Source organism: Scyliorhinus canicula, chromosome 17 (genome assembly GCF_902713615.1).
Source record: "Scyliorhinus canicula chromosome 17, sScyCan1.1, whole genome shotgun sequence".
In the NCBI taxonomy this organism is placed as follows: domain Eukaryota; kingdom Metazoa; phylum Chordata; class Chondrichthyes; order Carcharhiniformes; family Scyliorhinidae; genus Scyliorhinus; species Scyliorhinus canicula.
Genome location: NC_052162.1, coordinates 12187108 through 12212574, shown reverse-complemented (window position 1 = coordinate 12212574; position 25467 = coordinate 12187108). Strand labels below are relative to the sequence as shown.

Below are 25467 nucleotides of genomic sequence, written 5' to 3'. Positions count from 1 at the left end.
ATAGTGAGTGAGGGTCAGTACTGGGGGTAGTGAGTGAGGGTCAGTACCGGGATCAGTGAGTGAGGGTCAGTACAGGGGGTAGTGACTGAGGGTCATAACTGGGGTAGTGAGTGAGGATCAGTACTGGGATCAGTGAGTGAGGGTCAGTATTGGGATCAGTGAGTGAGGGTCAGTACTGGGATAAGTGAGTGAGGGTCAGTACTGAGGCTGGTGAGTGAGGGTCAGTACTGAGGTTAGTGAGGGTCAGTACTGGGATCATTGAGTGAGGGTCAGTACTGGGGTCAGTGAGTGAAGGTCAGTACTGGGGTCAGTGAGTGAGGGTCAGTACTGGGGTCAGTGAGTGAGGATCGGAACGGGGATCAGTGAGTGAGGGTCAGTACTGGGGTCAGTGAGTGAGGGTCAGTACTGAGATCTGTAATAAAAAACAGAAAATGTTGCCATCAGTGGCAGCATATTTGGAGGGGAAATAGAATCATGGCTATCTATTGGTGAAGAGTTATGAATTTGCTGTTGCAATGAGGACAGGGGGTTTGCCAGACGGGGCAGGGGGAGATCGGGGACTGCCTGCGGCGAATCTGTCATTTCCAACCCTTCCCCAGAGCCCAGTTCCGGGTGAAATTGACAACGGTGGTGATTTCACTCCCCGGGCCAATCGCCGAGGTTGTTGCAATCTGTGTCTGACTTGCAGCGATTGGTGTGACCCGGGCGACCCACCCGGAATCGCGCCCGAGCCTGGGAGGGACTGAACCGGCTCCTTGGCGGGGTCGTGCGGGCCGAGCCGGAGGTTTGCAGCCAGCCAGCTGTGGGTGGGAATGAGCTGAGTGTCTGCGGCAGGAGACTTTCTGTTCGCAATGAGCCGCGAGTGGGGCTTCGCAGAGGCGCTGGTGGCGGCGATTGTGTTAACCTGTTGTGCCAGAGGCAGACAGCTGGGTGCCAGTGCAGCCCAAGACTTGATGCGGCAGAAAGGTATTGGGAGGACTCGATTAATAAAGGATCTTTGAAGTGTAGTCATTGTTGTAAGGTAGGGAATGGGGTAGCCAGTTCTGTGTTTCCAGTGCTGTTGGCTGTTTACCAGGAGAGCTGGTGTGTTTGCAGCATAAATTCATAAGATACAGAAGCAGAATTAGGCCCTCGAGTCTGCTGTTCGACATTCTCCATAACCCTTCAATCCATTGCCAATTACAAATCTGTTGGGCCCCTCCTTAAACTTATTCAGTGTCCCTGCACCCGCCGTGCTCTGGGTAGCGAATTCCACAGATTCAAACCCCTCTGGGAGTAGTTTCTCCTCAACTCCGTTTTAAATTTGCTACCTCTTATCCTGAGACTATGGCCTCTCCTAGAATACCCCACCAGAGGAATAATCTGCACCAATCGCTGTGAGGGCAGCCCGAGCCTCCGCCGAATGAATTATTCAAAAGGTGACGCTTGCGCAGCACTCCTTCGGTACAGTTCTGGAAGTGTCAGCCTGGAGTTGTACACAAGTCCTCGGAGTGGGACATGAACCAGCAGTGTCTCTGCCTCAGAGCCTGGAATATGAGGGAGTGTGCCTTTCTATCCCTTTCAAACAGGGTATTTTGGCTAGAATTCTGGGAGTAATACATCAAAACGTACAAGATTCTGAAGGTGCCCAGATAGGGTAGGTGGGGAAAGGTTGTTTCTGCTGGTCAGGGTCCCCGGATGAGGGGTTGATCATTTCAGGCTGAGTTGAGGAGAAACTACTTCAATCGCGTTTGGAATTATGAATGGTTGGAATTCACTAACCCAGGGTTTGTGGGTGCTCTGTCATTGAATACATTTAAGCCTGGGATGGACAGACCTTTTGGTCTCTCGGGGGAATCAAAAGGATGTCAGGAATGGACAGTGAAATGGGATTAGAAGCTCCAGATCAGCCCTGGTCGTACTGAATGGTGGAGCAGAAGGGTCGACAGGCCATCTGGTCTACTCCTGCTCCACTTTCGTATGTTCTTGTGTTTGGCAAAGCCGGGAGAACTAGTGTTTTGCTGTAATAATTGCCCCTTAATAAAATCACATTCTGGTGTTTTAAGAGCTGTGTATTCCTGCAGTTTAATTTGGCAAGCTGTGAGTCATTGTGATATGTTTTTCTAACTTCCCCATGAATCCATTTATAGTATCCACCTCGAACAGCCCTAATGGTAGAAAATTCCACTCTCTTGGGTAAAGAAGTTATTTGTTTTAATTTTCGTCCCCTTTCCTGCCTTTACTGACCCAACGTAACCCGAATGCAAAAAGAATGGCGTTTAGAGCTTGAAAGAAGTTGGTTAGTTACTGTGCCGTTTATTGTGTGTTTCTGTATTTTAAATGATGTGGTGATGCCGGGTTGGACTGGGGTGAGCACAGTAAGAAGTCTTACAATACCAGGTTAAAGTCCAACGGGTTTGTTTCAAACACGAGCTTTCGGAGTACTGCTCCTCCCTCAGGTGAGGAAGGAGGAACCTGAGGAAGGAGCAGCGCTCCGAAAGCTCGTGTTTGAAACAAACCTGTTGGACTTTAACCTGGTGTTGTAAGACTTCTTACTGTCTGTATTTTAAGAGAAAGAGTCTGGACTGACGAGAGTGTAGTTCTGGTTTCTGACTTCAGTGGACATCACTCGAGACATTGAGTGTTGTTGATAGAATGGAGGAATAAGAGGGAGAGAGAGAAATAGGCTGAATCAAAATATTAAGGGTCGATCGAGAGAAACTGTTCCCATTGACTGTGGAACCTCCAGTTCAGGGACATAGCCTTGAAATTAGAAATAGACCATTCAGGAATGAAGTTAAGAAACACAACCTAGAATTCTTTCCCTCAAACATGGTCTTCTGGCTGAATAGCCTACTACTGCTCCCACATCTTCTGGTCTTATTCCAACAGTGGCTACTCTTCAAAAAACACTTCATTGGCAGGACTACACTTTGAGAGATATCTTTAGACAATGAAAGACAATATATAAATGCAAGTTCTAATTTTTAGGGTTCTTTAACATCTTGAATACCATCTCTGCAGGAGGGGGATGGGGGTGGGGGGGTGGTGGTTACAATCTGAGGGGTTGACAATCTGGAGAGTATCTGAGAAGCTTACAATGTGTAGAGTATATGTGTTATGTTTGACTAATCGGGATCCGGTTTAGCTCAGTTGGCTGGACAGCTGGTTCGTGATGCAGAACGAGGTCAGCAGCTCGGGTTCAATTCCTGTACTGGCTGAGGTTATTCATGAAGGCCCCGCCTTCTCAACGTCGCTTCTCGTCTGAGGTGTGGTGATCCTCAGGTTAAAGCACCAGCGGTCAGCTCGCTCCCTCAAAAGGGGAAACAGCCTATGGTCATCTGGGGCTATGATGACTTTACCTTACCAGAGAGTGGCTGGTTTAGCACAGTGGGCTAAATAGCTGGCTTGCAAAACAGAGCAATGCCAGCAGCGCGAGTTCAATTCCCGTACCGGCCTCCCCGAACAGGCGCCGGATTGTGGCGACTAGAGGCTTTTCACAGTAACTTCATTGAAGCCTACTCATGACAATAAGCGATTATTATTATTATAAAGACAATGGAGCAAATCGGAATTGGTGCTGATAAGTGATGACAAGGTTTGACCCATTTGGTGCTCATGACTTTTCTTTCATCCTCATTTTCAACTGGCTCTGATACAAGCATCAAAATAACCATTGGTTAATGATAGTAAAACCAGTCTTGTGCTCTGACACTTCGGCCAATTACATATAAAATGCTCCAATTTGCTTCACAGAAGCATCGTACAAAATTTGACTGAGCTACATAAAGAGATCAATGGGCAGATGGAAGGAGAATTCAAGGAATGTCTTAAAGAGGAAAGCAAGGTGGTGAGGTTTAGGGAGGGAATTCAAGAGCATGGAAACAATGTGCGGGGCTACAGGGAAAAGGCACTAAGTCATAATGCTCACCTGGAGGGCTGATGCAGACACTGATATGTTGGGTAAGCTGGGTCTGCGAGGACTGCGTTTGCTGCAGCAGTGAGAGAGACAGGCTTCCAACACTTGAAGAAATGCAACTCAATTTTATTGAACTCTTAACTATTATACAAACTTTAACTGTGGGTTGACACTATGCTGACTTGAGTGGAGACCTGAGGCTAACCTGACCAGACTATCTTACTACCACATGGTGTATGTGCTAGTTGCTGCTCACGGGCTCTGACTGTCTCAGAGGCTGGATCCCGAGAGAGCGGGAAAACTAGTGCCCTCTGGCTTTATAGTGGCCGTGTCCTGTCTGGTGATTGGCTGCTGTGTTCTGTGTGTTAATTGGTCATCCTGTGTGTCAATCACTGCCTGTCTGTGCACCATTATGTACCTGTGTGTATATTATGACAGACACAATGGGCCAAATGGCCTCCTTCTGTGCTGTACCAATTCTGTGATTCTGAAGCAGCAATTGAGACTCGACCAGTTGTTAATTTTACATCTCAGATTGATAGATTATTATTCAAATGTATTCAGGGATTTGGGGCGAGCACTTGGAGTTAATCACAGAGTAGCCATGATGTCAGTGAACTGTTCTTGAGGGGCTGAATAGCCTCAATTTCCCATGTTTCTAACTGTGCTTGATCTTGTGATCAGTATTGATAGATTTGTAATGAAGGTGACTGAATAATGATGCGGAGTGGGGACTGTGATTGAGTTAACCCCTATCCCACTCCGCTTTCTAACTCCTCGTGACTGAAACCTATTTGCTTTATCGACTGCCGCTGGTACCTGTTCAGAGTGATGAAGAAAACATATTGAGGAAGACTTCTGATTCTCTATCTTGACCATGAAGTAAAAGTTCTATTCAATTTATTCTGCCTATTATTTTCCATTCATCTCGAGGAACTTGCACAAAACAAATATGTTTGTCAATAAAGAAAGACAAGTGGTGTAGTGTTGATGTTACTGGGCTAGTTATCCCACGACCCAAGCTGGTACTGTGGGGCCATGGATTCAAATCCCACCACTGCATAATAAATCTGGAATATAAAGTTAGTCACTGTAATGGTCACCATGACAACTATCATTGATGGTGTAAAAACACCATCTGCTTCACATTAGGGAATGCAATCTGCCATCCTTACTATGTCTGGCTGACAGGTAACTCCAGATCCACAGAAATGTGCTTAACTCTTAAAGGGTCCAGGGCAATTAGGGGTCTGTAAGAAATGCTGGCCCTTGCCAGAAATGCCCACATCCCTTGGAAGAAATTTCAAAAATTTCAGAGGCACCACCATCACCATTCCTGTGTGTGTGTCTTGTCCCACCAGATGTTCTGACATAGTGATACACAGTCAGGAGGGAGTTTCTCCCCCCCCCACCCCCCCAGACTGACTGATGAATCAGTACTCCTCCATGTTGAACACCACTTGGGGGCAGCACTTAGGGTGGAAAGGGTGTGGAATGTACTCTGGGTGAGGGACGTCAATCTTCAATATCTGTCATTTGAGAGTGACTTGGTAGCTGCATTACTGGCCCAGTGGTAAAGGACATGGTTCCCAGACTGGGCCTGTAGCAGGCATTAAGGGAAAAGCAGACTTGTCCTCGTCCTCATCCATCTACCTGTCACAGATACGTCTGTCCATGGTAGTATTGGAAGTGGTGACCACTGCACAGTCCTGGTGGAGACTAAGTTCTGTCCTCACATTGAGGATACCCTCCGTTGTGTTGCGGTGCTACCACCATGCTAAATGGGATAGATTCCATACAAATCTAGCAGTTCAAAATTGCACATCCATGAGGTGCTGTGGGTCATACCATCCCCCACCCCACCCCCCCATCCCCATCCCCCTCCTGCAGAGATACCTAAAAATGGGATGCCGATCTGGCAATCACAGGACCAAACAGCATAAGTGACATGCGATAGACAGAGCTAAGCAATCCCTAACCAAAAGATCAAATCTAAGCTCTGCAATCCTGCCACATCCAGTTATGAATGGTGTTGGGCAATTGACCAACTAACTAACCCATGCCCGCCTCCTCCCGAGGTCCCCAACAATACAGCTGTCAGTTTTCAGCCAATTTGATTCCCTTCACGTGGTATCTAGGAATAGCTGAAGGCATTGGATTCTGTGAAAGCTATGGGTGCTGACAACATTGCAGCAATACTGCAAGTGACCCATAACTAGCCCCACCCCTAGCCAAGCTGTTCCATTGCAACTACCACAATAAAGAACAAATCCAACCTGGTATATACTGTCCAACATAGCTGCCCCATCAGTTTTATCCCAATCATCAGCAAAGTGATGGAAGCGGTCACCAACATTGCTATCTCAGTGATATTTATCAACAATAACCTGCTCTCTGATGCTGTTGAGGATCTGCCCAGGCCAGTCAGCTCCTGATCTCATTGTAGCTTTGGCCCAGACATGCACAAAAGAGCTGAACTCGAGGTGTGAGTGACTGTCCTTGACATCAAGCCAGCATTTGACAAGAATGGAAGCAAGGACCCCTAGTTAAACTGAAGGCAATGGGAATCGGGGTGAAAACATTCCACAGGTTAGAGTCATACCTAGCACAGAGGAAGATGGTTATGGTTGTTGGTGCCAGGTCAATCACCTAAAAAATGTAACTGTATCAGTTACTCTTCTAATACAGAGAAAATGTTTGTTTAAATCTGAAGCTAGTCTTTAATTCTCATCTGACGTCATTTAAGCAGATGCGACCCACCGCTTTCTCAATTTGGCACATTCCAAATCTCTGTTTCCATCGCACAATATGATTTTTCCCTTTGGTCGGGGAGCAACTGACACAAAATGGATGCAATCAGTAAGAAACAGGTCATCTTTGAACAAGAAAAGCATTACAGCATTATGGGGAAAAAGCAGAGGAGCGGGTCTAATTGGATATTCCTTCAAGGGGCGAGCACAGAGAAGATAGGCTGAATAACCTCCCTGCACGCTGCATGGTTAGATGAAAACCATCACTTCACTTTTGATAGTCTAACGTGTTATCTACTGTACACAGTTGCATTGGGATGGCAACTTTTAGTGACCACGCCTTTGTGTTACAGTAATTTCTTTTTTTTAATGTATTTTATTACAAACATGTATCAAAACAGGTTACAGCAAATAAACACCCCGGGAAACATACTTCCCAGCCCCATAAACACGGTCACAAACATCTCCCACCTTTTCTCAAACCCCCCTGCAGAACCCCTTAACTCATACTTCATCTTCTCTAATCGCAGGAAGTCGTACAGGTCACCCAACCGAGCCGCTACCCCCAGTGGCGATGGAGACCACCACTCCAGCAAAATTCGCCGCCGTGCAATCAGGGAGGTGAAGGCCACGACATCGGCCTTTCTCCTCTCCATGAGCTCCAGCTTTGTTACAGTAATTTCTGGCAGTTTTCCTCACTTTGCAAAATTTGTTGATTGATTGGAAACATCACACACATTGAAACTGGTGCATGAGGGGGAAAAAGAAGCTCCAATTGTTCAAAATCTCAGAAATCTTTTTAATCTTTGATCTGGAACAATGCCTGTTATCAGTCATGTGGTCTAAATGTGATCACTCCTCATAGGGACCGTTGAACTAGCCAATTCTGATATTAGAAAAGCTATCCAGATTCAATATCAATTTATTGAACAAATTACAGGTTGCGCGCCAGTCGTGACTAGGATATTTTGAAAAATTTTATGTGCGTATTGAATGCCAAATTTTATTGACACATTGAAGGCGAAATTCTACAATAATTCAAAGTGGGAGATAACAAGGCAGCAGCTCATATTATGACCTGCCCGGTAGGCCCCAAGTGAGCCATTAGCCTGTTTTATGCCAACACTGGAGAGCAATTTCACCCCTTTCAACTAATACATTCTTCAAAGATGTTCTCAAAAAAACATTACTGCTACTCAAATGTCTGGTATGCATATTGGGGTCAAGTAAGATTATTTTTGAAATAAATTTAGATTTCCCAATTATTTATTTCCAATTAAGGGGCAATTTAGCATGGCCAATCCACCTACCCTGCACATCTTTTGGGTTGTGGGGCAAAACCCATGCAAACACGGGGCGAATGTGCATATTCCACATGGACAGTGACCCGGGGCCGGGATCCAACCCAGGTCCTCAGTGCCGTGGGCATCAGTGCTAACCATTGCACCACCGTGCTGCCCTAAGATTCAATTAAATAGTAATTTGGTAGTATAGAACTAAGTATTGCTGAAAAAAGACTGTTTTGTCAAAGCTTTTCATCTTGCATTCATTAGAAAATACAGCAAGGGTGATCAACAAATTTATACTGTATGAGAAGAGAGTGCTGATTGGTTGGCAAATGGACCCTGATTGGTAGAGGCGTTGCCATGGAGAATGCACAATGTGATGGTGAGTGATAGTTAACTGACTATCATTCTTTTAAACCAGGCAGCTTGACTCTGATTGATAATTGCCTGGGGAATGCACCAGCGAAGGGCTGTCATTTATTTCCTTTATTGAAACAGAGGGGCAATGTGTGTATGTTTCCTTCCCGTCTGCAAAAAAACAGGGCCACGTGTAGTAATACGTTGCCGTGCAGGCAAATGTGCCACACTGTGAGCCCGACTGTGAATCTTAACTTGGTTGTCGGCGCAATTCTTAGCAGACTGAGGATTATTGAACAAATATTGTCCAACCGAGGAGTCGCATTTCATGTTCGACATTGTGTTTTGAGTTTTGCAAGCATGGGCTTGTTTGGCACAATCTGTACGTCGCTCTTTCTGGACAGTGGAAGTAACATGCCATTTGATATGATCTGCCAGTCTTTGGGGTGTGCGGCCTGCACACTGAGCATCACACCCCCACTGACATTCATATATACCACATTGCTCGTTTGTGTGAGGAGAAGAATGTCATTTAGCTTGACGGTGACATCCTGTTAGTGGAGAATACCACTTGTGTTGCTGCTGCACAGAAGCAGCGTGTGAGACAGTTAACTTTCCTTCCATCGCATTCTTGCAAATCTGAGTGCAAGACAAAAAAGCTGCGACAAAAAATGTCTTTCTTTTTAACTGACATTTAACTTTTTCTGCCATCAGGGAAGATGAATGTCCTCTTCATTGTTGCCGATGATCTGCGCACTAGTCTGGGATGTTATGGTGATCCGATTGTGAAATCGCCAAACATTGATCAACTTGCCTCTAAGAGTGTTGTTTTCAAGAATGCATTTGCCCAAGTAAGTTAAACAGTTACTGTAAGTAAAACCCTGTAGTTTGTATTGGCATTATGCCAGGTATGATCTATAACAGAATTACATTGGGCATTATAAATAAGAAATGGCCTTTGCCTCAGTGAGTATAGTCAGGCCAATTCAACTCAAACTATATATTTGTTATCTCTTTTTCCACTTTGATTATTCATAGAATCTTAGAGCAAAGATGGGCTCATTCAGCCAATCTCACTCTCTCCTTGACATGGCAAATTTAAATAGGTAAAGGCAAAGTCCCTTTAGTCCCAGATGACCATAAGCTGCTTTCCCCTTTGAGGAGCAGAGCTGACTGGTGGTGGTTTGAAATGAAAATGAAAATCACTTATTGTCACGAGTAGGCTTCAATGAAGTTACTGTGAAAAGCCCCTAGTGGCCACATTCCGGCACCTGTCCGGGGAGGCTGGTACGGGAATCGAACCGTGCTGCTGGCCTGCTTGGTCTGCTTTAGCAGCCAGCGATTTAGCCAAGTGAGCTAAACCAACCCCTGGTTTAACCTGAGGAGCGCCGCACCTCAGGCGAGGGACAAGGTTGAGAAGGCAGGGCCTTCAGAATAACCTCAGCTGGTACGGGAATTGAACCTGAGCTGCTGGCCTCGATCTGCATCATGAACCAGCTGTCTAGCCCGCTGAGCTAAATAGTACCCTCTCCTCCACCTACCCCATGGCCCGACATTTTTCTCCTTCAAATATTTGCCCATCTCCCTTTTGAAGATTCCTGTTCATTCCACTTCCACTGCCTTATCAGCCAGTGCAGTCCAAATGACCATAACCTGCTGTTCACAGATCACCAAAATATTAACAAGTTTTCCTTGTTATCTGAAAAACCTAAACCTAGTGTACTTGTGCATTTCACAGAGCACAGTTGCAGTATTTTATTTCAAAATATAAATCCTTGCCCTTTCTCCTCAGCTGTTCTGTGGTCGAGACTTTCAGGTTTATGTATATATGTTTGCTGTTTTGATACACAGTACCCTAAATTTATTCACAATGGTTGTTCTGTGTTACAGCCGTCTAATTAAGTGTCCAAATCTATTCAAATACAATCAATCTCTTTTCAATTCACTGTTTTCCCACATTTCAGTCAAGAATGGAAACCTTGGCTGATATTCCCAACCCTAATCTGTGAATGGTGAGGATGGCTCCACTTTATCAGCTGTGATTCAATACTCACTCGCTCGCCTCTGCGTTGGAAGGTCATGAGTCCAAGTCTCAAACTGAAAACTTTTAGTTTGCACTTGGTCCTTCATAGCTTCTTCTGTTATTGGCAATCCATACTGCCATCCCGATGCAGCACCGAGACAGTGTATTTGTAAACGTGCAAGTCTTTCTTTCTCGTCCCAAATGTGATCTGCGCATCTGGAAGGCCAAACCTGATTTCTCCTTGCACTCAGAAAGCTGAAGGCAAGTTTTGGGATGTGTTTTGATACCAGTCACTTGAGAGTTTGAGCCTCTGAGATTTCCACATGAATGTCGTGTTAACAATGACCACATTGTAAAAAGGTAAGTTAGAGCCCGAACTTTCTGTGGCGAGTTTAATTTGATGGGAAAAGAGCAAGGGCTGGATTTACTGTGCAACCCTTAGCGTGCGTCACGGCGCGGGAAGCTACGCACCATTGGTCAGCGGATGATCTTCTTGTCCCACCGTTGTCAATGGGTTTCCCATTGAATGGACCTGTCGCCGCTGCAAAACCTGTGGCGGGGGGTGCGCCATCAGAGGGGGAACGGCCAAAATGTTCCAACCCAAATTATCCAGATTAACAGGGAGGTTGAGGACATGATGCTGTTTGTGCAAAACAAGTGGCCGAACAATGTAAACTAAGCAGCAGGTTCTGGAGATCTGAAACTTGATGATTTTATTTTCTTAATCCCCAGAATTTTCTCATTTAATAAATGAGTCTTGCTAACACCATAAGACATAGGAGCAGAATTAGGCCACTCGGCCCATCGAGTCTGCTCCGCCATTCAATCATGGCTGATATTTTCTCATCCCCATTCTCCTGCCTTCTCCCCATAACCCCTGATCCCCTAATTAATCAAGAACCTATCTATCTCTGTCTTAAAGACACTCAGTGATTTGGCCTCCACAGCCTTCTGCGGCAAAGAGTTCCACAGATTCACCACCCTCTGGCTGAAGAAATTCCTCCTCATCTCAATTTTAAAAGATTGTCCCTTCAGTCTGAGGCTGCGCCCTTGGGTTCTAGTTTCTTCTATTTGTGGAAGCATCCTTTATCATAGAATTTGCAGTGCAGAAGGATGCCATTCGGCCCATCGAGTCTGCACCGACTCTTTGAAAGACCACCCTATCCAAGCCCACACCTCCACCCTATCCCCATAACCCATCCTCTCCACGTCCACTCTATCCAGGCCTCGCAGTATCCTGTAAGTTTCAATAAGATCCCCCCTCATCCTTCTAAACTCCAACGAGTACAGACCCAGAGTCCTCAACCACTCCTCATGCGACAAGCTCTTCATTCCAGGGATCATTCTTGTGAACCTTCACTGGACTCTTTCCAAGGCCAGCACATCCTTCTTTAGATACAGGGCCCAGAACTGCACACAATACTCCAAATGGGGTCTGACCAGAGCCTTATATAGCCTCAGAAGTACATCCCTGGTCTTGTACTCTAATCTTCTCGACATGAATGCTAGCATTGCATTTGACTTCCTAACTGTGACTGAACCTGCACGTTAACCTTAAGAGAATCTGGAACTAGGACTCCTAAGTCCCTTTGTGCTTCTGATTTCCTGTAATAACACACTGTGTTAGGGGCTGGTTTAGCTCACTGAGCTAAATCGCTGGCTTTTAAAGCAGACCAAGCAGGCCAGCAGCACGGTTCGATTCCCGTACCAGCCTCCCCGGACAGGCGCCGGAATGTGGCGACTAGGGGCTTTTCACTTCATTGAAGCCTACTCATGACAATAAGCGATTTTCATTTTCATTTTTCATTTTTCACTCTTATTTCCAGTGAGACCTACTCCAATGTACGATCAGTGCAACTTGTTGAAGTTTCTAATGCAATTCTGAGGTAAAGGTTTAGGATGGCGAATAACTTTTCTCTTGCAATGCGTTGCAGCAAGCTTTATGTGGGCCAAGCAGAACATCATTTCTAACCAGTCGTAGACCTGACACCACTCGGCTTTACGATCACAATTCTTACTGGAGGGTGCATGCTGGGAACTACACCACACTTCCTGAATATTTGAAGATGCACGGCTACTTAACCTTGTCAGTGGGAAAAATCTTCCATCCAGGTAAGAACTCCACTTCTGCGTAGCATAGGAACATGGATAGGCCATTCAATCCCTCAGCCCTGTGCTATCATTCAGTCAGGACATGGCTAATTTCCATTGACCCCGTTTGCTCTGTATCCATTCAAGTAATAAATGTGACGTTTTGTGTGGCGACGGGACTTTTTTTTAAATGGGGTGACCGACATTTCTCAACCAAACATCCGAACCACGTCTCTTGAGAAACCTGGAGTGCAGCTGTTAGGGCGTGGTCCTCCTTGATGCAGTAGCATGGTGAAGACCACGCCGCGTTCCGTTTTACACTAGCTGCCGTGTACTGATCAGTTTAAATGTGCCTTTGCTTAAATCCCACTTTGACAAGCTACAGAGAGGAGGTAAGTGTGTAAGGTAAGTGGGTGAGGGGGTAGGGTGTGGCTGGTGTGAGGGGCTAGTCAGTGGTGAACATGCATACGAATATGCAAATTTGGAGCAGAAGGAGGCCTCTTGATTCAATAGAATCACGACTAATCTGATTGTAACCTCGCATCCACATCCCCACTTACCCTTTATCTACCTCAGCCTTAAAAATACATTAAATGAATCTGCCTCCGCCCCCTTTTCAGGAAGAGGGTTCCAAAGACACTCAACCCACTCGAGAGAAAGAAATTCCCCTAATCTCTGCCTTAAGTATATGACCCTTTAATTTTAAACTGGGACCACTAGTTCTAGATTCTCCCGCAAGAGGAAACACTTTTTAACTTTTAAAAATATGAGTAGCGTGGTGGTACAGTGGGTAACACTGCTGCCTCACAGCGCCAAGGACCCGGGTTCAATTCCGGCTTCGGGTGCCTGTGTGGGGAGAATGTGCAAACCCCACACAGACAATAACCCAAGGCAGGAATTGAACCCGGGTCCCTGGCGCTTGTGAGGCAGTAGTGCTAACCACCGTGCTGTCCCCATTTTGTGGGGCAGACACACTGACACAGACCAGTGGCCCTGTTTCTCTATAATAGCAATATTTGTAACTACTGCTAAGATAAGGTGTTCATTGACTGTGCATAGGAGATTGAAACAGCTAATTGTAATGATGATCTTTCTGTGCCAAGTGACTTGGCACAAAAGATTAACATCTGGCTTCATCTTAAAATGGTTGTTCTTTTGCTATGTTTCATTTGAGGCATGATCGGCAAAGTTAAGCTTAACTGAAATGTCTCTCATCTTTCAGGGATTGTGTCCAATCATACAGATGATTATCCGTACAGTTGGTCTATTCCTCCATTTCATCCTTCCACGCAGAAATATAAAAATGCTAAGGTAAAGCTTCAATGTTATATTTAGTGAAGGGGATGGAGGTGACGCTGACCATGTTGCTGAGGCCATTTAGCCAACCAATGTGTGTTTGAGTCTAGCATAAGCCAAGGCTTCTTCCGTCGTACGTCCCAAACCCATGAACAGTGCTACTTGGGGGGGGCACGGGCAGCCGAGGCAGGGAACACTACCACTGCCAAGCCACACAGCATGCTGATTCTGGCAATGTTCCTTCAGTCTTTCTATCCCAAGGTGATCATTGGTAACCATGGAAATCTGTTCATGGACCTGTTGGAGTGGAGTGCTGAAAAATCATCTAATCTTCACAGATTGGAACTAGTATCCCAAATGTTAGCTACCAATTCAGCAGCACTGTTACAGTTGATGCCTTTGCTCCAGCGCCAAGATTCATTAACTTCATCTTTATCTGATTGTAATTTGTATTTTGACAGTCAGAATAATTTCATCCAAATATCATGCGGTGTAAGACGGGTGAGATTCAGTTTCCTGCTATTCCATTCACTCCATACTTTGCTTGTATGGGTAGTGTGTGTTTCCTATCCATGTTCCTCTGAAGAGTTCAGTACGGATGCAGCTGACCGTAGTATAATGTATTTGATGCAAAAAGAAGTACTGTTGCACTGAAAATGTACCATTGGAATTCCTGCAAATGATGCGTACCACGACAGCCCATTCAAAAGATGAATGCTGGATTCAAGAGAATTTCATTAACTGAGTGATTTCTTCAGCTAGGTCTGCAGAGGACTGGATGGTAAAAAACACGCAAACTTAGTTTGCCCAGTGGATGTTGAGGAAATGCCAGAACGCACACTGCCTGATATACAGAGCACTGAAGAGGCAATCCGATTGTTAAAGAACATGAAAAGCCTGGAAAACCCTTTCTTTTTGGCTGTTGGTTATCATAAGCCGCACATTCCACTGAAATATCCGAAGGTAAAGACTCCATAGACTGGTGACATTTTTGGGAGCTGCTTATTATATATTTCTGTGCATGCGCATTAGCTTTGCACAGTACAGATACTGTAAAGATTGCTGTATAAATATATTAAGTACGTGCCTGTTACCTAATGATCTAATTGTGCTGTTGCAAAAAGGAACTTGCCCTCCATGACCTCAGGATGTGAAGCACTTTACAGCCAATGGGATACTGTTGGATTGTAGTCTGTGTTGCAATGTTGAAAATACAGCAGCCAATTTGCACACAGTAGCCTCCCTCAAACAGTAATGCAATAATGATGAGATAACGTTTTGGCGATGTTAAGCAAGGAATTAATATTGGTCAAGATACCAGGGAGCATTCCACTACTATTTTTCAAAACCAGTTGGGGGGGGGTGGTAAGTGGGCCTGAGTTCCTGAAAATCAGCTGCTCCCTCAGGACAGCACTCCATTGATCCAGGACCAAAGTGTTAATCTAGATTTTCTGCAAGTGAAAATGGCTAGAAATTTGAAATGTTCCATACTGTGGTAGTCTGGTTAGAGGTATTACGGTACCTAGCAATGCTGGAACACCATTGGTGGAGAATGCATGTTGTCTATTGGTTGAGACTGTATGGTAGCTCTGCCTTGCAAGGCGGGGTATAAGAGCCTGTGCAGCCCCAGCAGCTTCCTTTCTGTACCTGAGCTGCTGGGGGAAACATCTAGCTTATTAAAGCCTTCAGTTGTACTGCAACCTCGCTTAGTAGTCATTGATTGCGCATCACATACGAATTGTTCCACACTTCACTTCGTGCTAATGCTGAAAGTTTGTGTGGATTTCTGTGTATTTCTGTTCCTCTGATTGTTTACTTGCGGATCAAAGTTGTGTTCTTTGTGTTGCTTATTTAAGATGGATAGCGTAGTGTTCCACAAAGACCACAGTATAGCTTTTACTTAAACAAGGTCACGATTTTATTTACACTACTAAACTGGGTTTCGACACTTAGTACTTTTAGAATGCAGAATTAATTAATAACATCTAACTACACTCATCTACTGCTAATCTGGTACACACTATAATCTAACGTTCTCACACTAACTGCTCTTATGACCTTCACTAGCTGTCTCCTGCAAACACTCCTCCCCTAAAACTTCACGGTTTTGTGAAGGGGAGGTCTTGTCTCACTAACTTGATAGAGATTTTCGAGGAAGTCACAAAGATAATTGATGCAGGTAGGGCAGTGGATGTTGTCTGCATGGACTTCAGTAAGGCCTTTGACAAGGTCACTCATGGTAGACTGGTACAAAAGGTGAAGTCACACGGAATCAGAGGTGAACTGGCCAGATGGATACAGAACTGTCTAGGTCACAGAAGTCCGAGAGTAGCAATGGAAGGGTGCTTTTCTGATTGGAGGGCTGTGACTAGTTTTGTTCCGCAGGGATCAGTGCTGGGACCTTTTCTGTTAGTATATTTAAATGATTTGGAAGAAAATGTAACTGGTCTGATTAGTAAATTTGCAGACGACACAAAGGTTGGTGGAATTGTGGATAGCGATGAGGACTGTCAGAGGATACAGCAGGATTTAGATCGTTTGGAAACTTGGGCGGAGAGATGGCAGATGGAGTTTAATCCGGACAAATGTGAGGTAATTTTGGAAGGTCGAATACTGATAGGGAATATACAGTGAATGGTAGAACCCTCAAGAGTATTGACAGTCAGAGATATCTAGGTGTACAGGCCCACAGGTCAATGAAAGGGGCAACACAAGTGGAGAAGGTAGTCAAGAAGGCATACGGCATGCTTGCCTTCATTGGCCGGGGCATTGAGTATAAAAATTGGCAAGTCATGTTGCAGCATTGTAGAACCTTAGGCCACACTTGGAGTATAGTGTTCAATTCTGATCGCCACACTACCGGAAGGCTTTGGAGAGGGTGCAGAAGAGATTTACCAGGATGTTGCCTGATATGGAGGGCATTAGCTATGAGGAGAGGTTGAATAAACTCGGTTTGTTCTCACTGGAACAAAGGAGGTTGAGGAGCGACCTGATAGAGGTCTACAAAATTATGAGGGGCATGGACAGAGTGGATAGTCAGAGACTTTTTCTCTGGGTAGAGAGGTCAATTACTAGGGGGCACAGGTTTAAGGAGCGAGGGGCAAGGTTTAGAGGAGATGTACGAGGCAAGTTTTCTACACGGAGGGTAGTGGGTGCCTGGAACTCGCTGCCGGAGGGCGTGGTGGAAGCAGGGATGGTAGTGACATTTGAGGGGCATCTTGACAAATACATAAATAGGATGGGAATAGAGGGATACGGACACCGGAAGTATAGAAGATTTTAGTTTGGACTGGCAGCATGGTCGGCGCAGGCTTGGAGGGCCGAAGGGCCTGTTCCTGTGCTGTAATGTTCTTTGTTCTTTGTTCGAAGATCTAGCATCACTGCTTTATATACAGTAGTAGTAGTATCTCCCTCTTGTGGCTATTCATGGTACTACATTAACCCTTGTAATGCTGATAGTTATGATAATACCACAACATGGAATCTGTGGACATCAACCTCATGCAGAACAATAATTCTGCATTGGTGGAGGCATTGGCAATCAGTTATAGAGCTATTATTGTGCAGTCCACTCTTTAAACCTATTGCCTTGTAGTCATATGGGATTGAATATAGATGGAGTTTTGTGGCCCAGTGTCTGATCCTGCTGATGATAAAAGAGGGGGACACGGCACAGTGGTTAGCACTGCTGTCTCACAGCACCAGGGACCCGGGTTCGATTCCAGGTGACTGTCTGTGTGGAGTTTGGACGTTAACCCCGTGTCTGCACGGGTTTCCTCCGGGTGGTCCGGTTTCCTCCCCACAGTCCAAAGATGTGCAGGTTAGGTGGATTGGCCATGCTAAATTGCCCGTCATGTCCTAAAAAGTAAGGTTAAGGGGGGGGGGGGGTTGTTGGGTTACGGGTATAGGGTGGATACGTGGGTTTGAGTAGGGTGATCATTGCTCGGCACAACATCGAGGGCCGAAGGGCCTGTTCTGTGCTGTACTGTTCTATGTTCTATGTTCTGCGTGGGTTTCCTCCCCGTGCTCTGGTTTCCTCCCACAGTCCAAAGATGTGCAGGTTAGGTGGATTGGCCATGCTGAATTGCCCCTTAGTGTCCAAAGATGTGCAGGTTAGGTGGGGTACGATGATAGAGTTCCCGGTTTGTGTCACTGTCTGTGCGGAGTCTGCACGTTCTCCCCGTGTCTGCGTGGGTTTCCTCCGGGTGCTCCGGTTTCCTGCCATAAGTCCCGAAAGACTTGCTGGTAGGTAATTTGGACATTCTGAAATCTCCCTCTGTGTACCCGAACAGGTGCCGGAATGTAGTGACCAGGGGATTTTCACAGTAACTTAATTGCAGTATTAATGTAAGCCTACTTGTGACAATAAAGATTATTATTATAGGGCGGGGGAGTGGACTTCGGTAGGGTGCTCTTTCAGAGGGCCGGTGTAGACTCGATGGTGCTGAATGGCCTCCTTCTGCCGGGTTGGGGTTCTGTGGTTCTACAAAGATTGAAAACCATAAGAATATAAGAAATAGGCACAGGTGAAAGGCCACACAAGTCCTCGAGCCCGATCCACCATTCAATAAGATTATGGCTGATTTGCTCTTGATCTCAACTTCACTTTCCTTCCTCTCCCTGAAACAAACTCTTAGCTCCCTTGTAGGCCAAACTCTGTCTAACTCAGTCTTGAACATATCCATTGATCCAGCCTCCACTGCTTTCTGGGATTGTGAATCCCAAAGTTTAACCATCACAGGGAGAGAAAATTCCTTCTCATTTTCCTATTAAATGGGAGACCCCTTGCACTGAAACTACACCCCCCCCCCCCCCCCCTCCCCAGTTCTACACTCCCCCACAAAGAACATAAGAACTAGGAGCAGGAGTAGGCCATCTGGCCCATCGAGCCTGCCACGCCATTCAATGAGATCATGGCTGATCTTTTGTGGACTCAGTTCCACTTTCCGGCCTGAACACCATAACCCTTTATTCTTCAAATAACAATCTATCTTTATCTTGAAATCATTTAATGAAGAAGCCTCAACTGCTTCACTGGGCAGGGAATTCCATTGATTCACAACCCTTTGGGTGAAGAAGTTCCTCCTAAACTCAGTCCTAAATCTACTTCCCCTTATTTTGAAGCTATGCCCCCTAGTTCTGCTTTCACCCTCCAGTGGAAACAACCTGCCCGCATCTATCCTATCTATTCCCTTCATAATTTTTGTATGTTTCTATAAGATACCCCTGCATCCTTCCAAATTCCAACGAGTACAGTCTCAGTCTACTCAACCTCTCCTCGTAATCCAACCCCCTCAACTCTGGATTAACGTCGTGAATCTCCTCTGCACACCCTTCAGCCCAAGTACGTCCTTTCTCAGGTAAGGAGACCAAAACTGAACACAATACTCCAGGTGTGGCCTCACTAACACCTTATACAATTGCAGCATAACCTCCCGAGTCTGAAACTCCATCCCTCTAGCAATGAAGGACAAAACTCCATTCGCCTTCTTAATCACCTGTTGCATCTGTAAACCAACTTTCTGTGACTCATGCACTAGCGCACCCAGGTCTCTCTACACAGCAGCATGTTTTAATATTTTATCGTTTAAATAATAATCCCTTTTGCTGTTATTCCTACCAAAATGGATAACCTCACATTTGTCAACATTGTATTCCATCTGCCAGACCCTAGCCCATTCACTGAACCTATCCAAATCCCTCTGCAGACTTCCAGTATCCTCTGCACTTTTTGCTTTACCACTCATCTTAGTGTCGTCTGCAAACTTAGACACATTGCACTTGGTTTCCCAACTCTAAATCATCTATGTAAAAGGTAAATATCCTCTCAGTATCCCCCCTGTCAACACCCCTCAAAATCTTATGTTTCAATAACATCATTGCTTAATGGTTTTAGCTGTCAGTGTCTTCAGACAATACTTGGACCAGTTTGGTCCCAAGGAATGTATCAGAGAAGGCCTGCATTTTTGTCAAGATTGTTTTGCATAAATCTAAACTTGTGTGATTTTCATTCTATTCAGGAATTTTTAAAGTTGTATCCACGTGATAAGATCCCCCTGGCACCTGACCACAAAATTCCACAAAAACTACCCCCAGTGGCATATAACCCATGGACTGACCTGAGAATAAGAGATGACGTGAAGGCTCTCAATCTAAGTTTTCCATATGGCCCCATTCCTGATGACTTTCAGGTATGTCTTTGATCTTAAAGGGAGCACTCGGTTAATGAAAATACCAGATGCTAAGCACAGCTTCTTTTGCACATGCTGAAGAGAATGGATTTGTAGCTTCTAAATGTTTTGGCTGGGTACAGCTGGTAATGTATTCCAAGTCTTGTTATGGATTTTGAAATATTTTCAGAGTTTATTGCCCTCTTTAGCAGCCTTCTGTCTCTCTCTCAGTGTTGGCTCTTAAAATGGAAGATTTCTGTTAATATTTCAGACAAAGAGGGCAGCACGGTGGTGCAGTGGTTAGCACTGCTGCCTCACGGCGCCGGGGTCCCAGGTTCGACCCGGCTCTGGGTCACTGTATGTGTGGAGTTTGCACATTCTACCCGTGTTTGCGTGGGTTTCGCCCCCACAACCCAAAGATATGCAGGGTAGGTGGATTGGCTACACTAAATTGCCCCGTAATTGGGGAAAAAAATATTTTAGACAAGCATGTTACACTATTTTAGCTGTTGCTGTAGTCAGCAGCCATGATGCTGTGCATCAATGTTTAGAATATCTTGCATACTAATGTGGAATGAGCATTTCACAGAAGCATGCAGCACAGAACTAGCCTGTTCCCTGTCCCCCCACCTAATTTGGAATGGCTTTGTGCCCATCAGTGGGCTGTTCCATCACGCAAGTGGAGGTGGGAATTTTGACCCGAGTGTCGCCACAAAGGATATTGAATTATGGGGCGATTTGTAACCTTTGTATCTTGCAGGTGCTGATTCGCCAGAGTTACTTCGCTGCCGTCTCCTACATGGACACTCAAGTAGGCCGACTGCTGAATGCACTGGACGAGCAGGGACTGGCCAATAATACGGTTGTTGTGTTCACCGCTGACCATGGTGAGCTGTAAATTTGGGGCCAGGTTGGCTAAGGGAGATATTTAATGATATTCCTCGGCAGTTTGCCGGTTCATGAACCTATTGATAAACAATGATTTTATATGTGAGCAATATTTCCTGATTCAATTGAAATCTGTGCTCCACACAAGCTTTCATTTGTGGAGATACCGGTGTTGGACTGGGGTGAGCACAGTAAGAAGTCTTACAACATCAGGTTAAAGTCCAACAGGTTTGTTTGGAATCACTAGCTTTCGGAGCGCAGCTCCTTCCCCTGATGAAGGAGCTCTGCTCCGAAAGCAAATGCTCCGAAGGCAAACCCAGGGGCTGCTTTAGTGCACTGGGCTAAATCGCTGGCTTTTAAAGCAGACCAAGGCAGGCCAGCAGCACGGTTCAATTCCCGTACCAGCCTCCCCGAACAGGTGCTGGAATGTGGCGACTAGGGGCTTTTCACAGTAACTTCATTTGAAGCCTACTTGTGACAATAAGTGATTTTCATTTCATTTCTCATTTAGTCATGGCACTAGCTAGCACTGGTAATCCCATTAATATCAGATCAGTCAACTAGCTTGCTGTGCACCAGTGAAGACAATGGTGAAGATATCAACAACCTATACTTGTATAGCACCTTTTGGTACAGAACAATGCCATATGGAACTTCACAGATGTGTATTTAAACGCAAATTTCTGGGGATGCTGGAATCTGAACCAAAAACAGAACGTACTAGAGAATCTCAGCAGGTCTGACAGTATCTGTGGAGAGAGAAGCGAGCTAATGTTTCGAGTCTAGATTACGCTTTGACAGGCTTTGAAAGAGTAATCCAGGTTTAAAACGTTAGCTCCATTCTCTCTCCCCAGATGCTGTCAGGCCTGCTGAGATTGTCCAGTATTTTCTGTTTTTCTTCACAGATATGTAACTTGGCAACCTAATCATTGTGCAGCTATGTTACTTGTGAATACTGGGCCAGAGGATGGGAGGCGGTGGCGCAGTGGTATTGTCACTGGACTAATAATCCAGAGTAGTCAGGGGTCCCAGGGTCAAATCCAGTCACTGCCGATAGTTAAATTTGAATTCAATTAAAATCTGGAATTAAAAGTTTACTGATGACCATGAAACCATTGTTGATTGTCGTAAAAACCCACCTGGTTCACTAATGTGCTTTAGGGAAGGAAATCTGTCGTCCTTACCTGGTCTGGCTTATATGTGACTCCAGACTCTCAGCAATGTCCCCTCTTCACTCTACACTGCCCCCTCAAGGTCAAAGCCTGCAACGCCCATGCCCCATGAATGAATGAAAAAGAATCTAACATTCATCAGGACAATGGGCAAGAACCCCAAACAATTTTTTTAAAGTAAGCATCTTTTATGTTAAAACAAATTTTAATTTAAACACAAAATTAATCACATTAACATCAAAAGAAAATAGCTTTACAATGATCAGTTAAACAGTTCTTAAACACAGTTTAGTGATTAGTGTCAGCAACCCGCCACTGTTCAAAAGCCACTTAGGAATATTTAAGAAACAGATTACTTGCTTAGATGTGTAGATCTTTGGCGAAAGAGACCCTTTCAGGAGCAGAACCTGCACACTGCTCAACCTAGCAGCATTCGGCAAAGCTGCTATTCAAAGGGCACAGTGGTTAGCATTGCTGCCTACGGCGCTGAGGACCTGGGTTCGAATCCCGGCCCTGGGTCACTGTCCGTGTGGAGTTTGCACATTCTCCCCGTGTCTGCGTGGGTTTCACCCCCACAACCCAAAGATGTGCAGGATAGGTAGATTGGCCACTCTAAATTGCCCCTTAATTGGAAAATATAATTGGGTATTCAAAAATTAAAAAAAAAAACTGCTATTCAAGCCAAAAGTCCTTTTGTCTTGTCAGATTCAAATCCTATGGGGAACAGCAAGACTACAGACAGACCTGGCTCCTCCCATTAATTACATAATCCCACTAAACTGTCACATGACCTACCTAGCTCAGACTAAATACAGCCCCTCACTTATTAACTGGACTTGCAAGAGATCTAGTAATCCACTGAGCTGTGTCACTGTCAGTGGTTCAAGAAACAAATTGAACCAAGGGCGACAACATCAGTATTCAACATCCTGAGAATAGTCCCACATTGAGCAATGCTGTTCACTAGACCATTATTCCAAAGAACTTTGAGAATAAGTCAGTGAAATAGGAAATGTGCTGCTAAATTCTAAGCATGAAATATCACTGGACGAGATTACACAATCAGCATCTTTCTCACACTCTGGTTTCGAACTGATGGAGATCTATCTTCTTGTTTGCTTTTAGGTTGGTCACTCGGGGAACACGGGGAATGGGCTAAGTATAGCAACTTTGATGTGGCGACTCGTGTCCCTTTGATGTTTTATGTACCAGGAATGACTAAAGCTTTTCCCCTTCCGGGTCAAAGGATGTTTCCTTTCATTAACCCCTTTACTAATAAAGTGGGGGATCTGCCTACAGGTGGGTTGTAACATTAAGTTTAGGTAGTTCTGTCTGAAAATTTTCTATGGAGTTGGAAGGTGGAACCTGTTGCTTGTTCTTATCTAATAATGATGTTGTTATCCCAACTAGACTTGACTGCTCAATATTCAAATATACTTTGTCTCTAGTGAATGTGTACAAAAAGGTCAAAGTCCTGACTGTAATAAAGAACGAGAAAGCTAAACCTAGAAACTGATCAACTCCATATTTATAACCACACAATATTTGACTAGTTCACATTGTATTTACTTTTAACATATGACAAAAGCACTTTTGACTAATGTATTAAGACAAGAGTGAAAATTAGTGACATTAATTTGTGAATCAAGCCATTTTCCAAATTCCCCAATTCACCCGCAGGCTGGGGAAGGGGGGTTCAATCCAGGATGGGGGGTGTCAGTGCGGGAGGGAGGTGGGAGAAGTCAGTCTGGGATATGGGGGAGGGGTGGAGGTGTGGGAGAGGAGGTGTAAGTCAGACCGGGCGAAGGGGGGGGGGGGGGGGGGGCAGTCCTGGAGGTGAGGGAGTGGTCAGCCCTGGAGGAGCTAGTGTCAATCCATGGGGGAGGGGGTCAGGAAACAAACCGTGTTGCGCCAGGTGGGCAGCAGGGCCGTGACGCTCCGGGAGAAGGGTGTTGGGATGGGTCAGGCCGGGAGGGGGGTTGTTTTGACTGCAGGGGTGGCAAGTCAAGGGGGGGGGGGGGGGGTGGAGAGTCAGTCTGGAGTTTTGGGGGGGGGAGAATGTGGCAGTCTGGGAGGGAATGTGTCAGGGTCTGTTCAGTCCGGGACAGGGGTGGGTTGGGGTCAGTCCAGGAGGGGGTAGGTCAGTCTGGGGGTGGGCTTGGGGGGTGGGGGAGGGGTGGAATTGGACCAGGTCACACCAGGAGTGGGGGGTCGACCGGGTCATACCAGAGGTGGAAGGGTCAGCGGGGGTGGGGGTTGGGGTTGTTTCAGGCTGGGTCTGAAACCTAGGGGGTGGGGGTGGGGGTGGGTCGGTTACTCGCTCGGTGGGAGTCGGTGTGCTGTGATCCCTGGGGGCGGACAAGAACAAAACAAGTACAGCACAGGAACAGGCCCTTCGGCCCTCCAAGCCTACGCCGACCATGCTGCCCGTCTGAACTAAAATCTGCTACGCTTCCGGGGTCTATTCCCATCCTATTCATGTGTTTGTAAAGATGTCCCTTAAACGTCACTATCGTTCCACCTTCTCCGGCAGCAAGTTCCAGGCACCCACTACCCTCTGTGTAAAAGGAGTTGGAAGAAGCAAATTTTTAATTTATTTTGGAGTAACTGTCTGGGTAAAACTGGTAGAGCCATCTGAAGTTAACAATTTATATAATTTCTCACAGATGGTTCCCAGCACATTTATCCAGAGAAAATTAGCACTTTTGACAATTTACGGGTCCCTGATGTGGGAACTTACAAGAGGTATTCCCCATGGCATAACTGGAGAGCCCTCTAAATGTGATGCTGGAGAACCAGGAAATTATGGATACCTATTTTCCTTGCAGCCTTGGTGTAATTATTTTGTCAAAAGTATGAGTTCACCAAGCGTTTGAATTTTGTTACAGGGTCGATGAGGGATGGCATTGTGGAATTAGTGAGCCTCTTCCCAACACTCTGCCAAGTTCTCGGGTTACCTCGCCCGCCGAAGTGCCCAGCACATTCCTTTCATGTAGACCTTTGTACCGAGGGGAAGGGTATGGCCCATTACTTACAGCCTGATGCCACGATTTGGAACAGCGAGTTGATCGCCTACAGCCAGTATCCCCGGCCGGCAGACACGCCCCAGATGAACTCTGACCTTCCTTCGCTGAAGGATATTCGAATCATGGGATACTCTATTCGTTCTGACGGCTACAGGTACACAGAATGGGTCGCTTATAATGCGTCCACATTCAGTGCCAATCTCAGTGACATTCATGCTGGGGAGCTGTATTTTCAGAAAACTGACCCAGGAGAGGATAACAACTTGTACAACACCATTGAGTTTGCTGGGGTGGTACAAAAACTTTCAGCCTTACTTAAAACATGAGGTTTTATGTGTGTGTGTGTGTGTGTGTGTGTGTGTGTGTGTGTGTGTGTGTGTGTGTGTGTGTGATTTTTGTCGTATATTTGTAACCAGTATTATGACCCCTGCAGTTGGCAAAACTACCTGAATGATGAATATCCAGTTCTTGTCCACTACTCTTTATTTTAATAAATTTTTTAAAAAAAGA

At 45.5% G+C, this 25467-nt stretch overlaps 1 protein-coding gene across 4 annotated transcripts; it reads left to right on the top strand.

The window, feature by feature from the left end:
* The first annotated feature begins 709 nt into the window (after nt 1–709).
* ids (iduronate 2-sulfatase) lies at nt 710–25467 on the top strand. Of its 4 annotated transcripts, none has more exons than XM_038775600.1 (10): nt 715–966; nt 9006–9142; nt 12249–12426; nt 13628–13716; nt 14464–14664; nt 19722–19892; nt 20632–20758; nt 23057–23230; nt 24820–25291; nt 25327–25467. In XM_038775600.1, the coding sequence occupies exons 1-9, from the start codon at nt 852–854 to the stop codon at nt 25281–25283; spliced, it is 1656 nt and encodes a 551-aa protein (XP_038631528.1). In that variant the 5' UTR covers nt 715–851; the 3' UTR covers nt 25284–25291; nt 25327–25467. The 4 variants fall into 4 exon arrangements, with proteins under 4 accessions (XP_038631529.1, XP_038631528.1, XP_038631527.1 ...); XM_038775599.1 differs by having other exon boundaries at nt 24820–25290; nt 25321–25458; XM_038775601.1 differs by having other exon boundaries at nt 710–784; nt 24820–25365.